The sequence below is a fragment of the Amphiura filiformis genome, chromosome 14 (assembly GCF_039555335.1).
Source record: "Amphiura filiformis chromosome 14, Afil_fr2py, whole genome shotgun sequence".
Taxonomy (NCBI): Eukaryota; Metazoa; Echinodermata; class Ophiuroidea; order Amphilepidida; family Amphiuridae; genus Amphiura; species Amphiura filiformis.
Genome location: NC_092641.1, coordinates 31,410,691 through 31,429,349, shown reverse-complemented (window position 1 = coordinate 31,429,349; position 18,659 = coordinate 31,410,691). Strand labels below are relative to the sequence as shown.

At 37.3% G+C, this 18,659-nt stretch overlaps 1 protein-coding gene across 1 annotated transcript; it reads left to right on the top strand.

The window, feature by feature from the left end:
• The first annotated feature begins 29 nt into the window (after positions 1-29).
• Positions 30-16,815, top strand: LOC140169961 (cilia- and flagella-associated protein 45-like). Its single transcript, XM_072193271.1, has 10 exons — positions 30-178; positions 4,293-4,570; positions 6,103-6,247; positions 6,529-6,699; positions 7,881-8,059; positions 8,724-8,853; positions 11,058-11,288; positions 12,068-12,291; positions 12,860-13,084; positions 14,694-16,815. Exons 1-10 carry the CDS (start codon positions 176-178, stop codon positions 14,770-14,772), a joined length of 1,665 nt encoding a protein of 554 aa, XP_072049372.1. The 5' UTR covers positions 30-175; the 3' UTR covers positions 14,773-16,815.
• The last annotated feature ends 1,844 nt before the right edge of the window (positions 16,816-18,659 follow it).

The following is an 18,659-nucleotide window of genomic DNA, read 5'->3' as shown; positions in this document are numbered from 1 at the left end:
GATGTATGATGGGAAGGTTCCGCCCTGGTCGCCAAGGAGACGGGCATGTAAATAATTATGCGCATGCGAGATAGGTGATGAAGCGAAAAGCAGTGACAACACAGAGATCAACAGAAGGGAAAGGCGAAAAAAAGAAACAATTTCATGATAACAACGCAATAAACAACTTATAAAAATGGTAAGTTACTTGTTAGTAGACAACCCATAAATCTACTTGATCTACAAAAGTTTAATTTCTGGCCTAGTTTTGAATTTGAATGATTAAAATCAGATTATTGTAATTGTTATGTTTCAAAATTCAAATCATGAAATGTTTGTGTGTGCAAATCTGCAAGAGATTTTTCATTTTTAAGCTTACCAAAAATGAATGCTTTTCATTGTTTTATTGCTTTATACATTGAACTGAGTCCACTTGTGGTTGTGTAAAGTTATTATTTTAATATCTTTTTGGGATCTCATTCCCAAAAATTGGGCAAGGTTCAGGGTAGTGCCGTACTATTACGCCGACTTGCGTATTCGGCGAGGAGGACGATTTCGACCTCCTGGTTTGTTTACAAACAGAGAGGTAGACAAAAGACCATCCCGCTTGTCCAAACACTCAAGTATCAGAAGGATGGTCCACAATAGCGTGATTCACGTAACATGAATAGGGATTAAAAAGCTGTCACGTAGATCCATGTGCTTCTATTGTCCAATTTGCCATCAAGTAGGTAACCTAGGCAAACCTTAGTTAACACATTTACTAGTCAGCTAATTCGCCGAGACCGGGGCCCCAACACAATGCATATTTACATAGAAATTTGAATTTTTTTCGAGAATAGGTGGGTGAAGGAAACCTACATAAATATGTTTTCTATACTTCACTTGACCCAAATATATGATTTTTTATGGTGATAATCAAGTCGCACATGGAATTTTAGAGGGATTTTGATAGCAGTTCCATTAAAAAAGCTGCCATCGCCATGAGACTAAGATCTAGAAACACCCCGAAATGCCGCTTTTGGGGAATTTTGCTAGCTGAATCTTTTTTGATGAAAGTCAATCTTTGACAAGATGTAACTTTGCTACGGAAAGTGCTATGAAAAAAAAGGTTTTCAGTTTTGGCTTAGTTTACTCAAGGGCTTTAATTTGATATATAAAACGATGCAATTTGATGGCAAATTTGAATTCACCTAGGATACCTACAGGTCGTGCGTCATGAATTGGGGTATTGGAAAAGGTGGAGGCGTTACATTTTTTCATTTTATTCAGGACGTTTTGTCCTAGATCTCAAGAATGGAGAGGGGTACTGAACTAGTTTTGGTCTCATTTTGTTGCTTATTTATCTAGCTCAAATTGTGGAAAGAAAGAACACCACACTTTATTTACTTCTTGAGATATTGCAGTTCAAATGATGTGAAGTCAGGGGTGGAGGATCCTACGGTTGAGGATCCTACGGTTGAGGCATGTGTTAAAGTATAGGGAATATTGATTTTTAGCGCCTCACAAATATATTTTTTACTGTAACTTCATAACCCAGTAAGGTATTGAGATGGATTATGTACCATTGTTTTGGTATTTATGTCTAGTTTGAAATGTGACCAGTTTTACTCCAAGCTAAGTTAATTTGTTGCAAGTGTGCTGCATTCTGTGTCATGGGTTCTAGGCTTTTCCTATAATGCTACTGTGTTAAGTATTCATTTATGCTCCGAAATGTTCCAAAGGTCATATTTCTTGAAGGAGTTACCCTACTGCTGTAAATGTTTATATTTTTTGGATGGAAATTTGATGAGGAATTCAAATATGCCATTGGTTTTTGTGTAGGTCATGAAGGAAAAAAAGTTTTGATTGATTATGTAATAAAAATCATAAAAATTATGTACGACTTTTGAACACCCTGTATCTCAGTTGGGCAACATAACTCATCATTACAAGTTTGCTTTTTTTGGAAGCCTACAATGTTATTAGCACATCTAAAAAGGTTTCAGCAGAACAGGAATTTTTGCTAGTAAATAAGAGAGGAACAAAATTGTATACTTTTTGAACCAAAATTTAACTTTTCCACCCTATATGACATTTGTGGCACCCTGTATATTGACCAATTGTTTGTACATGTGTATCCCTGATACCCTAAGCTTTACAGTGATATATAATTTTATAGGGTTTTGATGAACAGTTTATGAATTAGATCAGTCTAAGTACAAAAACATGCAAATTGTTCAATTTTTTAGTATGTAACGCATTTGGCCCCCAATTCATTGCGCACGACCTACATCAAGATTTCATATGGAAACAGTTCAGACCCAGTACAGGATCATGTCAGAAATTAATATTTTGTTCTGGGTCTGATTATTCGGACTAGGGTTCAGGGGTGGTGGGGACAAACATGACAAAAGCTGGGGGAAATTTTTGGCATGTTTGATGTTGTGGCATTTTGAAATTTTACGGGGGTGGAAAATGAAGTGCATTTACAGCACACTCATGCATGGCATGTGTGCCCTTATACATAAATGTATTTTTGATCAAGAGATCTATTGGGCCTACGTTTAATAATATACTAGTCTATAGGCCTACTCATCAGTCTCATGACTCATGTACTGACCACGACAACTCCAACGCCATGGTCCGATAGAGTGAGTGGATTGAGATAATGTGGGACGATATCTACTTCACTAATTTTCCAAAACATTAAAACAATTCTGTGTGAAGTTTAATGTTACCAAAATTTATTTTGATGACATACCTGTATATCTTCAGAGTTTTCTATTTAAAACTAGATGCTAACAATTCGCCGACGTGTCATTTGACAGAGCAACTTTTTCGGGTGCTATACCCCGGTACCTGTAGTGATCGGTTTTATTTACCGGTACTTTCCATTGTATGATATAATGCTTGACACTGATTCTGACTCAATTTGAGATAGTTCCAGCGATCTTTTCCTTTAGACCACCCTCGCTATATAGGGACTAAATTATTACTTTTGCATCAAGGTTTAATTTTGCATCAAGGTTAAACAGTTGCCAAACACTTTGAAGTCAAGGTTTAATGTATTGGAAGGAGGGCAGGGCTTCGATAAATGAGGGAAATTATGGGGTAAAAAACAAGATTAAAACAACTTTTTGAAAACAAGTGAAAACAGCTATTCTGCTATGGAAGTTTTTGTCTCAAAACACAATAAAAAAATTATCGGAAAAGCAAGAAACATACCTTCATAAAATCAGCATAACTTCCGTCACATAAAAAGATGATCAGATGAGTGGAAAGATGCAAAGAATTTGTGAAATGAGGGATTTTTTCAAAGTAAATTACATTGTGTTTTGGAGAAATTCGCCATCTTGAATAAATGTACAATTGCGTCATGCAGTAAATTACTGTCAAACACGCTTGAAAATGCTTGATACGCGAGCGTAAATCACCGTCAGAACGAAGCGTACAACAAGCGCTCGTGCTGCACGAAAGTTTTGGAGTCCGGTTTTGTATTCCGCTCTTTTACGTCAAAAATTGCGATAAAAACATGGATTTTGGAACAAAATGAAACTTGTTAGACGAAATAAAAGGTATGTTTGTATAGCTAAGAACATGTTTAACCTTGATGCGAAAGTTTAATTTGATAAATTCGTAGTTTTAACCTTATATAGCTCGGGTGGTCTAAAAGAAAAGATCACCATATTTCCAGTGGGGATCCTGACTTTTAGACCATCCGATAAGGTTAAAATTACTAATTTATCAAATTAAACTTTCTCCACAAGGTTAAACTTGTTGTCAACTACAAACAAACCTTACATTGGTCCAATGATAGGTAGCCAAAAAAAAAACTCATTAACTGATTGAGGATAGAGCTGTGACTGTGAGCTGTAATCATTGACAAATTGGAAAGTAAAACAAAGCTGATCACTCATTAATAGTCTCGTAAAACATCATGAAGATGCTGTAATCTAAGCCTACATGTACTTGCATTACCGTACATTATTCCCCAACATAATAATGACCATTGCAGTACGTACTGTCATCATGCCATGGTATTAGTGCTACCGGTACTCACTATCTAAATTAAAATCAGCAAAAAGCCTGGCATTGGTTTTACCAACACTCACACTGGCAGTACCAGAAATAACAGGCAAGGCAAGGGCAAAAATCTGTAAAAAAATTTAGGCAAATTTGCCTAAAATTTGCCATAAAAAGTGGACATTTTCCCGATTTCGTATTTTGACTGAGACCCTTGGAATTAATGCTTCCCCTGGTACGTGGCACCACTGTACACAATATAACACATATTTACACATTGATTCGATTTTTCCCTCTTCTTTCTATAGCCAAGAAGTGTTTTAAGTATGGACTCTGCGGGCAGCAGCACTTCATCCGCCCGCCGTGCCAAGACTAGACAGTACTACACAGTCAGCAAGACGTCCAATGTAGATGAATCTCTATTCGGGGAACCAAATAGAGCAGCTAGATCTAGAGCGCAGAACTCACCAACACAGGAAGTTGTCAATACACAGAGAGGGTCGCCCTCATCATCAGCAAAAAATAGCAAAAGGAAAGAGAAGAAAGAAATACAAGTTATTACAAAGGATTTAATTAGAAATTTAATGTAAGTCTGGGTAAAATTTTCAAGATTAAAAAAATGAATTTGCAAGAGTGAAATAAAAGATAAAAATATTCAACTTCAGAAATAACTCTTGGGGATGCATTTGAAGAGCTTTGTTGCAAAACCCCTTACATCCACTTGCCCAATTTTGAGAACACATCAGAAAATCATCAACAAAATACTTGTAAGGGGTTTCCAACAAAAGCAGTTTTTGGCGGGATGCTCATTCTACCCAAGCATCCCGCCAAAACTTGCTTTTGTTGAAAACCCCCTTACAAGTATATCAGTGATTTTTTATGTGTTTTCAAAATTGGGCAAGAAGTGGATGTAAGGGGTTTTGCAACAAAGCTCTTCATTTATAAAAACACATAAAAAATGTGTGGTTGTAAATTTGAGCACAGTTAATTGGAAATAATTAAAATCCAAATAAACTGCAAATTTTGTTAGTTGCAACATGATATGTTGTAAAGTTTTAATACATTTGTACAAGGGGATACTTTTTTGTGCATTATTTATATCTGTACTGGTGAAGCAAGCTTGGAATTTTTGTTTGTGAACCAGTTTTGATTTCAGTTAAATGGCAAGTTCTATGGTTTGATAGAAACTTGAAACAGTGGCAATGTGGCATCTTGGCCAAATTTTCCAAATGAGACAAAATTGCAACTTAGTCCCATCTATGGACTCCCAAATGACCACTGGCTCAGGACTAACATGTGAAAATGTGCATTTTGTTTCAATCTGACCAAGCTTTATTCTTGAGCAGTAAAATCGATATGACAACACCATGTACTCACTTCATGGCACCAGACCCTGGTGATGCCCACATCTGAGAATACACACCGCCAGTCAACCTATGGAATGACCCGGAATACCGGATATTCCTATCCGTTCTGGAAGAAACATACACGCCATAATTTTATACCCCATTTTGTCCCAATATTTCATTGCTTGTATTGCGTCCATTTTTCCTGTCTCAACTATAATTGAAGACCAAATTTAAAAAGACTAGTTTGTGTCTGACATAAGACATAAATGGTTTTTTTTTTTTTACATTTCGGGATTGGATGATTTTGGAAAAAATTTTTGAGGGGGTGATACCCTGCAGCCTATTCGCCGGACAAGTCCCCGTGCACTTCCGGAAATTTGGCGAGGTGCTCGCCTTTGGCTCGCATGTTTTTCAGGGAGTGGATGCGTTACCTCGCTTACACCTCTGATAAGGGCAAAGGCATGGCGTGATTTGTTGCTGACCTGCGCAGTACTGCATTTTTGGTCCGATTGACAGGATGTCATTCGCAAACTAGTCTTTTTAATTCGCTCTACTTGCAAACTACAATATTGAGAAATTCTGACAACCAACTTACAATATATGTCAAACAATGATTGAGTGAGTATGTCCCTTCATCGCGGTTGATAACGTTGGCCCCCAGTTTTCTGATCCACATTGCTTCTCTAATCCATCTGGTTTGCTTCCATGAGTCTTTGTCGATTGGGAGGGAGCTAAACTAATGTCAAACAATGTTTTGTCTTCATTTCAGAGTTCCTCGTGAAGATCCTTCAGGTCAGTCAGTGGTCTTACCTACTAATGAATTCCAGAGAATCTTATATGCATCTAGGGTGCTTTCATCAGAAGAACGTGTGGCAGAGATTGCAGAGATGCAAAAGATGAAGAAAGCCGCTGAGGTGAGTTCAAATATACTGGTCATCTAACAGCATTTCTGATTGGTTGATAACTTGAAATGCTCATTTCAATTTCAATTGCCAATTATAACTAGGCTTTAAACTATTTATGGTCAAACTTGCATTTGCAGATGATCTTATTAATTACGTTCCTTGATTGGTTCAAAATTGGGCACAATACTCATTTTTGCCAATCGGCAGGTAGTTCTCATGGGGTTAATATAGGGTCCAATTTGATCATATTTTATTTTTATAATGTAATTAATTGTTATTATTTGCCACAGGAAAAGAGTAATGAACTTAAACTACAGATGCAATCACTGGATAGAACTCGACAAAAGAATGAAAAGCTGAATGATCTTGAGGAAGAGGCGCGAGAGAAGGCAGAGTATCTCTTACAGAAAGCTAAAGAACAGAGGGAGGAACAGGAGGATGAAATCAAACATCTCAATGAAGTAAGTGTTTTATCTTGCTTCCAAGTAAAAATGTTGTCAGGATGTTTGCTAGCCGCCCACCCACCTGTCATTTTGGACGGACAGTTTGCTCCTGGGACAGGCAAAATCAATGCCTGTGACATATGTGTACATCCATATCAAAACGATGCACTTATCAGCTGCTACATAATTATGTCTCTTTTTACATAATAACTAGGAATAAATACCAGACTCATCTCAAGTAGCAGTCACTTCAAATCATTCTAATGTCACATGGTTTAGGAATGATCTCTGTATTCCTAAACCATGTGACTTTGGGATGATATGATGTTAACATCCACTTGAGATGAGTCTGGTATTTATTCCAAGCTATGTTCAATTAAGAGACACATGTAGCAGCCACGAAGTGCATCAGTTTGATATGAATATACACATCTGCTAAATTCTAAAAACAGTGCTTGAATAAGTTCTCTGAACTCAAAGCAAGACCAGACTAATAAATCAAGGCTACATTAATATATGAACTGATTGAACCCCCAGAATCCACAGGTGTGGTTTATATTTTCAGGGCTAAATTTTGGACATGTAGTTTTGTATTTTTTAGTTTTTTATTTATGGGAGCACTGAGACTGTGCTATGTGTATATTTACAGATACAGTGTTTTACTTACCTACTTACCTGGCTACATCGATAGCTATTTGAACTGACTGAACAAACCCCCAGACTTACCTCTTTACCTGCACATGCCTCGCCACACCTAGGTGTAACTGGGGAGTTGTTAGAAAATAACCACCAGGGATGCAATTTCATCAAACTTTACTGAATCATAATTGATTCTCAACTATCTTGCTCAAAGCCATAGGAGGTATCAGGTATGCAACCCTCCTCCTGTAAAAACTGTTGACATTCAGCCATTTTTTGAAAGGGAAAATCAAAAAGGTCCATGTAACCATGTTAAAATCAGCCAGCCCTTTTTTTGAAGGAAAATTCATTAAAGGTCCACTTTTTAGCTCCAACATGTCCCAAATAATCCTGACTCGATACAAGCCTGAGTTTACTAGAATCAGGTTGACTTGCTGCATGATGAATATGCATAATCTGAGGAAAGTCTCTCATTCTCTGTGGACTATAATGTTCAGTATGCTGAGACAACCTTTTATGATGTCATTATAACCTTTTGTTTTTACTTCTTTTGTACACAGCTCATGTTAAATGCTAAATGTCATGCCATCCGTGATGCTCAAATGTTAGAGAAAGGCATGATCAAGGATGAATATCAAGAAGAAGAGAAAAGATTAGACATCATGATGGAATTAGAAAGGCAGAGGGCGCTGGAATTACAGGAAGAAATTGAAAATGAAAGGAAAAGAGAAAGATATGAGTAAGTCAAGTTTTTTTTCTGTAGACTGTACATTTTGTTTTTGGAGCAATTTTACTATTGAATTGTGCCATTGGATATATATTAGAACATTTTGACTTTATGAGTGTTAGTAAAAAAATGTGAGTCCTGTTTAGACTAAAGTGAATCCTAGTCGTTCTGACTAAATTCAAAAGAACCAGGACTTACTTTTTTCCCAAACTGAGTCCTGGTAAAAAAGCTCTTATTTTCACTCTTGGTTAGGAATACGGGTTAGGATGGTAGAGTTCAGTGAACACTAGTCTTGGTGCTCCCTGGTTACAAAGATCAATCAAGAATTTAATATTTTGTTTTGTTATCTGTGTTTGCTTGTACGGTCAAGCTCAAGATAATAAACATGGAAAAAAGTGATTGCAAACTTTTGAAAGCATTTTACAGTTTCCATGCATATCTTGGTATAAGGGGCTGTTTGGATCATACAATATGAGCTATTCCTGTTTAAATCCACACATTTCATATGGCAGACATGACCTTAATCTTCTACACAGGGAGTGTGAATTTCAAATAGGATTACCTGAATGTGTGATTCCATCTACACCCACTGTGTGGGAGATTAAGGTAATGTCTTCAATAGGGGTGTATGGATTTCAACAGAAATAGCCTAATATCTTTTACTTTTCATTTACAGAGGTGCATCCAAGGTTCTCAATCAAATTGCTCAGCGTGAAGAAGAGAGGGCGCTAGATCAAGAACGCAAAGACCAGGAAGCTTTACAGAGGCTGAAATATTTAGAAAAATTACAAAGAGAAGATCTTGAGGTTAGTATCGTATTTATTTGTTGTTATCATAAAGACTGAAGCATATACGGGGTGCTTCTGAGAAATTGGTAAACTATTTAATACTTTTGTGGTCTGCGTGCATGATGGTGATGATCGATCGCATGAAAGAGGTCTCCTTCCTTTCTATGCGACGATGACCGATGGATCAACCGTCTTGTTGTCATGACTGTTGATCAGCCAATCAGCGTGATTGTTTATCACTTCTATATGTGTATACGCTCAAGGCACAGCGTAGACCACATAAGTATTGAAAACTTTTGTTTAATTTGGTTCCTTTGATTACTTGCAAGGATATATATATTGAATTTGAAACTTCCTTTTAAATCATTGAATTTACTTTAGCTATTTAGGAAATACAGTTATGGTACGGTACTGATGTATGTGTACATCCATATCAAAAGGATGCACTTGTCAGCTGCTACATGTGTCTCTTTTTACATAATGGTTGTTCTAAATGAATAAAAACCAGACTCATTTTATGTGGATGGAGGTCATTTCAAATCATCCCCAAGTCACATGGGTTAGGAATACTGAGACCATTCCTAAGCCATGTGACTTGGGGATGATTTGAAGTGACCTCCAATTGCGATGAGTCTGGTATTTATTCCTAGCTATTAGGCAAAAAGAGAAACAAGTGGCAGCTGACAAGTGCATTCTTTTGATATGGATATACACTCAGCGAGTCAGCATACACATATGTCTATGCAGCCCTCGAATTAACCCACGGCACCGACGGCATGGGTGCCCAACCCCACTGCCGCAATGCCCTCAAAATATGTCCTTTACCGACGGCAGTCACTTGCCGTGCCCTCTAAAGAAGTTGCCGTCGGTGCCCTGCACCTCAAAGGACTTTGCCGACCACTCCATTGTGAACTCCTTTGTGATGAGTTCTAAGGTCCTTGCCGACTTGTATTTACATTTATTTCCCCCTCTATGTGACCTTTTGAAGGGACACCTATGCTAAACTCAAAGCTGACCTCCGAAGACAGTTTTGCCGACAACCCCTTTGTGCACTCCTTTGTGATGAGTCTTGCCGACTTCTATGTACATTTATTTCCCCTTCTATGACCTTTTGAAGGGACACCTATGACCTATGCTAAGCTCAAGGTCACTTTTGCTGACTTTCTAACTGTTTACATTTATTATTTTCCCTTCCATGACCTTTTTGAAAGGACACTATGCCTAATTAAGATAATTTGATTATTTGATTTCTGAACATTTTCGAATTAATTCTTATATCTGTTGGATTCATATATATACCCTCACTTAGACATGATTATAAATTCCATGGTGTTAAATTGTTTTTTTTGCCCAAAATCATTTTCTGGTGGAGTAAAACAACTTCAAATCTATTGTGTTATATCATTGAATTAAAAATATATTTTTAGTGCATTCAGTCATAGTCACTAAATATTTCAATGAGCTAATTTGCATATTTTACCAAATAAGGAAACCTGTTTTGTAGTATAGGCCTACATTCATATCAAAATATTTGCGAACATGATTAAGCTCATCAGTAGAGTAGACTATAATGACTTTATGATTAATGCATGTGGTGATAGCTGATGATGTCCAGGGGATGCTGATGTAGCATTTACATATATTATAATGAGCTAATTTGCATATTTATATTTTGCCATTTTTTAAGGAAAATACCTTAACCTTTGGTGTTAGAAAGGACAGAATAATTCTGGTATACCCTGCACACAAGTATAAACCTAATCCAAATCGATATAGCTACAGACTGAAATAAAAGGGAATTCCCCAATTCTTTCCGCATTGTATACTTGCGAACTTCAATATTAAGACCAATGTTCGATAAGCACTAAAATCATCTATCATGATTGCTAACGTGAGTTTTCTTTACTTTTGAGAAATTGCCTTGGTGCCCTTCTCAAATTTTAAACAGTTGCCGTGATGCCCTTTTGAAATATTACAAATTGCCGTGCTGCCTCGCCTTTTCAATGGAAATCCAAGGCAATTGTCAACTTGCCCTAAAAAAGTTGCCGTGCCCCTTCAGATCCTTAATTCGAGGGCTGTGTCTATGAATGATCAATTGTTACACATATGTCTATGAATGATCAACTGTTACACACATACACGACTAACTCAAATAACAGTAATTAAACCTAAATTACCTGACTTACCTGATTTTTGTTATCTATCTCAAACACAAACAACAGGACTTGAAGAAAAAGCACATCATGACCCTGGAAGCACAAGCTGAGATTGCCCGTGCCAACGAGGAAGCGGAACATATGAAGAAACGTAAAGAAGAACAAGAGCAGCTTGCCGATCTCAAAGTGAACGAGTACATGAAGCAGAAGGCTTCCAGAGAAGCTGCCTTTGAAGCCGAACAAGAGAAGATCAAAATTGAAAAGGAAAAAGAAATTGCTCGACTCAGGGCACAACAGGTTAGTAATGCAACATACAATTTTTTTTGTTATTTTTTTGGTTTTCGTCCAAAGGATTTTCATGAATTGATCAGGGAGGGAGTTTTTTTTTTCAATGTAAAATTGGCATTGTTAGCAGTTTTTGGTCTTTGTCAAAAAGCTTGAGGAAAATGAGGAGACCCTTTTTCTTTTTTTACCAATGTGAAATTCTGAGGATAAAACCCTAGAGTACCAATGAAAAGACACAAAAGTGATCTGTGTTCTCTAGTGAACATATTTATCTGTATAAAGTTTTCAAGTATTCCAAAGTCTTAATTTTTTTGAAAAATCTAAATAAACAATCTGACTAGTCCCAGAAATTCAGTTAGGAGGGGACAAGAACCAAAAGGTAATTTTTTACAGCCTAATGTTGATTGAAAAATGTTAAAGAGGCATGCAGAGATTTTGAGTTGAACAATTTTTGCACAAATTTTGTTTATGCAAACCATGTACATGTATACACATTGGGGCTATTCCAGTTGAAATCCAATACACCCCCATATATGAGAGACATGACTTTAATCTCCCACACAAGGAGTTTAGATTTCCTGTTTGGGAGATTAAGGTCATGTCTTCCATATGGGGTGTATGGAGTTCAAATGGAATTTAGGTCAATATTTCAGATCACTATCCGTATTTGATTTTTTAGTGCCAAGAAGATGAAACAAGTCTAGTAAAAAGAAAAGGGAAGAAACAAGGGATCAACTGGAAACAATACTGATGATTTTACAATAATTATTTTATTTTTTGCAATGTGACAGGAACGAGCCAAGGATTACCAAGCCGAGAAAGATGCCCTCCGAGCTAAGCGTAACCAGGAGCAACGAGAACGTGAATGGAGACAGAAAGAGAAGGAAGATGCCGTCAAGAAGGCGGAGACAGAGCAGATGTTGAAGATCGCACGTGAGGTCCAAGTCCGCAACAAGGAACACTTCATGTCTGTGGAGGCTCAGAGGGAGAGAGCAGAGTTTGAACGAGTCTTGGAGTAAGTCATATTTCAGTCTGTATGGCGCTTTTTACCTATTCCGAAAGCGCTACTGTTTATGGTAGATATCAGAGTTAGGTCACTTTGTCAGTGGCATAGCTAGGGGTGATGGCGCCAAGGGCTAAGGATACATAATGGCACCCCAAGGAGGCAAGGATACATAATGGTGCCCCTTCCCCCATCCTTGAAACAATTGCGCATGGAGCGCACACAAATTTGCACAAATAGGGCCTACCACTAATTAATTTTGGATATAATGAAGTTGAATATCGGTCTTAAATTAATCTTTCAAATTATTTTGTGCTGCGTGAGAAGGTTTGGACTTTCATCGTTTGGATGCTGAATTGGTCAATTTGGTGCACCCCCCTTTTGAAAAATTTGATAAAGAAAAGAAGATCTATGTCATAAATAGCTAAAAAATACATGTGTATATTAGTGTGATAGCTGTTGGTACTGTCCAGGTCTAGCATTGAAAATATGTTTTGTTAGAAAACTTAATAATGATCACATCAATCAATGTTTCCACTCCGCTTTAATTCTAATCATCTACATTTGACATTAATCACAGAGCGCAGCTAGAAGCCATGGACAAAGAAAAAGGAGAGGAAGCGGATCAGCACTACAAGCGTCTTGACCACGCAGAAGATGTGCGCAAGCAGATACGTCAGAAGGAACAGCTGAAGGTCGGCGAGAGGAATGCTTTCTTCGAGGAGGGTGTGAAGATTAAAGAGGAGGCTAATGCAAGGAGAGCTAGATTGGATAACATCAAGGGCAAGAAATTAAAAGAACTCAGGTAAGATAAATGTAAAAGAGAAATGTTTTTATTGACTATTCTTATCGATGACTCACTTAGCAGCAGAAAGACGTATCTCCATTACGTACATGAATGATTGCATATAGATAGCCCACGGTACAGCAGCACAAAGACATGTCTATTAGGTGCCATATGAATGATTGCATTTAGATAACCCAGGGCTCATTGGCACGAAGACACATGTCCTTGAGCTGCCCTATGAATGACTGCATCTAGATCGTTCAGGGGTCAGTGGCACAAAGACTTAATGTCCATGAGAAATGAATGACTGCATCTTTTTAGATAGCCTAGGACTCGGCCTCAGCAGCACAAAGACACAATGTTCATCATCCACAAAGACATATGTTCATGAGCTGTCCTATGAATGACTGCATCTAGATCTTTCAGCGCTCAGTAGCACAAAGACTTATGTCCATGACAAATGAATGACTGCATCTTTATAGGACTCAATCTCAGCAGCACAAAGACACAATGTTCATCAGCCACAAAGACACAATGTCCTGGAGTTGCCCTATGAATGACTGTATCTAGATTGCTCAGGCTCAGTGGCACAAAGACTTATGTCCATGTCAAATGATGGCCTGCATCTAGATAGCCTAGGGCTCAGCCTCAATGGCACAAATACACAATGTTCATCAGCCACAAAGACACATGTCCATGAGCTGTCCTATGAATGACTGCATCTAGATCTTTCAGCACTCAGTAGCACAAAGACTTATGTCCATGACAAATGAATGACTGCATCTTTATAGGACTCAATCTCAGCAGCACAAAGACACAATGTTCATCAGCCACAAAGACACAATGTCCTGGAGTTGCCCTATGAATGACTGTATCTAGATTGCTCAGGCTCAGTGGCACAAAGACTTATGTCCATGTCAAATGATGGCCTGCATCTAGATAGCCTAGGGCTCAGCCTCAATGGCACAAAGACACAATGTTCATCAGCCACAAAGACACATGTCCATGAGCTGTCCTATGAATGACTGCATCTAGATCTTTCAGCGCTCAGTAGCACAAAGACTTATGTCCATGACAAATGAATGACTGCATCTTTATAGGACTCAATCTCAGCAGCACAAAGACACAATGTTCATCAGCCACAAAGACATATGCCCATGAGCTGCCCTTTGAATGACTGCATCTAGATCGCTCAGGGCTCAGTAGCACAAAGACTTATGTCCATATGTCCATGACAAATGAATAACTGCATCTTTATAGATAGCCTAAGGCTCAGCCTCAGCAGCACAAAGACACAATGGTTGGGCTAATCCGTATGTGAGACATGACCTTAATCTACCCCGCACAGGGGGTGTAGATTTCAAATGGATTCACTCATTCAGGTTACCCCATTTGAAATACACACTCCCTGTGTGGACGATTAAAATCATGTCTTCTACAGGGGGTGTATGGATTTCAACAGGAATTTTGTGTACAGCTCGTCAGTGGCATGAAACGCAATCCAATGACTAAAATGTAGATTTGTTTGCCTATAATGTTTCCATCAGTGCATATCCATATAAACAAGGTACTTTTGCAAAAAAAATCTTCTAAATCCTCCTTATCCTCTTTTTCATTCTTAATACAGGGAAGCCGGTGTGCCAGAGAAATACTGTGCCGAGGTCGAGAGAAGAATAAACGCTCCTGTCATTACCTTGCAAAACTAGCTCCAAAACTGTTATGTATAGATGTATATTATGGATATTATTTTGTAAATATAAACTGATATAATCTGAGTAAATACCATGGCATCTGGGCAGCGAGGGGACATAACTCACATGGGCTGTTGATGTGAACAGAAAAGCTGTGCAGATGTGAAAAAAAGGTACTTCCTGCAGTGAAAAAGCATGCTTTCTGCAGTTTGTCTAAAGATGCTTTTGTTTTGCTGTATTTCCATCAGGGGGGGGTCATAGGAAATAAATTTACGGAAGATGAATTTATAGTCTTGAAAAAACTTGTTATTTTGTACAGCGTGTATTTATTAGCAAAGGTTTTAGACCAGGTAAGCTCAAAAGTGCTTAGCAATAGTTTTAGCATAAAAGTATGTGCTAATTAAGCAAAGTTTTTAGACCCAAGTAAGTGCTTAGCAAGTCTTAGGCATATAGTTTCACTACCAATTGCTGCTGCCACCAGAGGTACACTGCCACTTCATTCTTCAGCTACTTCATTGGTACTCTAGAGTTCCTGTGTGGGTACTACTAGAGTACACACATCAGAATCACACACTGCTATTGGACTGTTACTCGAGAGAAGCCACAAAGTACCTGCGCAGCATTGTACCTCTGAGAGTGGTAGCATTAGGAATCTGGTAATGTTGTAATTAATGGCTAGGTTTCAGCACGGAAAGCTTCTGACCAAATTAGCCCACAAGTGCTCAGCACAGATTTTGTATCCGGGGATACTTAGCCCAGGATACCTAGTTTTAGTACCAAATGCATACACATTTCTCACTTGTCTGTCTTTTTGGCCAATGAGTATTATAATTATTCCCCTTTTTTTTATCCGGATGAAAGAAATACATGTAATTGGCATACCTGGCAACTGTCCCTATTTAATAGGGACTGTAAAACAAAAAGCATAAAAGGGAGCGATTTTACCATGTGTCCCTATTTTTGCAAAAATACCACTATAGAAATGTATAGGAAATTTAGGAATGTCCCGATTTTCAGATTTTTTCTTCCATTTGTCCCTATTTGTGAGGTTTTAGGATTGGCAGGTATAAATTGATATATTTTTTTGAAAGTAGAGGTAATTTGTTTATGTGTATGGTGTTGTGGGCAACTCAGCATATCATAAGCCTGTATCATAAGCTTACTTTTGGGACACCCTGTACACATAGTATAAGTATATTTGTGAATATTCTCAATCATCCAGGTAGATAAACATAATAAAATTAATCTGTTCCTCAGGACTTACTTTTTTTGATAGCGACATTATCACGTCTCATCCAAGACGCATCGTCAGGCTGACTGATCAGGCACTGAGCTATTGACCTGTGACATTCAGCTTGATGATGCGTCTTGGATGAGATGCAATACTGTTGCTATCAAAAATATTAAGTCTAGATGAACAGATTTAATATTCATTACATAGTATAAGAATTTAATGACCTACTGCTGTAAATAGAAATTAACTGATAACTTTTACATCTTGTTCTATTACCCTATAAAAGTACACAAATATCTATTTCACCATTATGTATTCACCAGAATTTTCACCATTCCATCAAAATATCCGTCCAGTGAAGTCTTATTAATTTGTTTACAACATTAAATGTAGTACACATGCTTGTTATAATATTGTCAACTAAAAGTGTGCTAGATTTTGTTATAGCTATAAATTTTCCGTCCAAATCAGTAACATTAAATAATTTATAAGCCGTCCATTAAAACCGGCCATCTCTCAAATTCTTCCATTTCTAATAAAAACTTATGTAAATTTGATATTTTGTACAATACATTTGCTCATCAGTTGTAGTACAATTTACATAGTTTATAAAATAATAATAATACCCTTTTGAATGTGAAAAATCCAAACATATATAGATCCGTCCAGTTTTCATTCAAGCAATAATGTGTTTGTTTCCAATATTTCTTCCATTTCTCCTGAAAAGCAATAATATTGTATTGATACTTTGTGTATATTAATATGTGAACCTGTAAGTAGGTATAATTACTATAAAGTAATAAAATACTGTAATTTGAAAGTGATTTGTTTTCATGTGCCATTGCTTATGTTTGTGCCCTTAAAGCTGTATGCAGACTTTTTATTAGACATACAATATTGTATAATGTAACATATCTACGTTATTTAATCTATTGCCATTCTATTTCAAGTAATGTTTAAGTTCTAACAAATGTTTGATGACGTAAAATCAATAATATATTTTTACCAGATATTATATGTAACATATCGATTTTACGTCATCAAACATTCGTTAGAACTTAAACATTACTGGAAATAGAATGGCAATAGATTAAATAACGTAGATATGTTACATACAATATTGTACATCTAATACTTGGAGTCTGCATACTGCTTTACTCTCTTGTTGTAGTGACATGAACACTTTGAAGATGTGACATATACATAAAATATAACCCTGGGGTAGGGGTTCTTAGTGAAAAGGAGGGTACATGGATGTGCGGTAGATTCAGGGTGCATTTTCAGCCAATTAGTTTAACTCGGGGTACATTTTCAGCCACTGCGATTTATTGATGGCTCACGATTTCTTGAAAGTTTAAGAAAGGGTGTTTATTTAAAAATTTCCTTGAAAGAGTGCAAATTTGTCATTATTTTTTTAGCCAAATTTGTTGAAAATTTTCCAAAAATTTGTTTCAAGTGTTTTTCATCAAATTTGATTTAAATTCTTTTTTTTCCCAAGTCCCAGTCACATCCCTACCCCAACAAAAGTTCAGAACCCCCAGCAATATAACACAATGGGGACAATTGATGTCCCCATCAATGTAACTCCCCATGGCCCATGTTTGGTTAGCATAGTGTAAGAAGCACAGGCAGTGTGGAGTTCAATTGATGGAGGTCGGATGCAAACTTTTTTAGCAAGCGGATCCTCCATTAATTAATACAATCGTACAAGGGCGGTGTGTTGGCATGCAGCCGCAAAATGGCATTGACATGTGTTGATGGCTACTTAATTCAGATGGGAGCAACCAAACAATATTCTCCATGGTCTGTGCAGGCTCTTTCCAATATATGACACACTTTGTGGCTACTCACTTCAAATGAGAGCAACCAAACAATTCTCTCCATGGTCTGTACTGTGCAGGCTCTTTCCATTTGATACTCTTGTTGTTGGCTACTCACTTCAGGCAAGTAAAACATTTCAGAACAACTAATTTTACACCAATTTTCATCACAAAATCATTGAAATCTAGATAATTTGAAATTCTTTAGACACAAGCAGGGTTTTCTTTAAGCATTTTGCTGAAAGGGTATTTTCAAATTTTTTTGACCCTTTCAATTGTGAATTTTTCCTCTGAAGGAGTCAAAACATTGCCCAAGGGGTATTTTTTTGGAATAAGACATTTTAACAATATGTGTGTTTTGGAGCCATAGATGTAGATCCGGGGGGGGGGATCTCCCCCAATATTTTGCCAGGGGGATGGTCCATACAATCATCCCCCAATGTTGACGCCTGTATGTGGGTTTCTGACCAAATTAACCTCATATTTGATAATTTTAGTCCCAAAAGTGCAAATTGTTGCGCGCTTAGTGCGAATTTATTCCACTATTGCACCATATTTCAACAGTTTAGCTTCAAAATGGTAACATTTTTTGTACCATAAACTTATTCTTTTGCCAAAAGGTGCTGGATTCACTATACTTCAAGACATTTTTTCACCCCCCCCCCCCCAACTCAATAAGAAATATACGCCACTGTTTGGAGCAGTGGCGGATCTAGAGCAGTCAGAAGGGGGTGGGGGCAATTATAAAAGAAAATAATAACATTTAAAATAATAATAATAATAATAAAAGAAGTAAGAAACTTGTGCAAAATGAAGACCTAATTGAAGTGATTTGGTGGACCATTTTG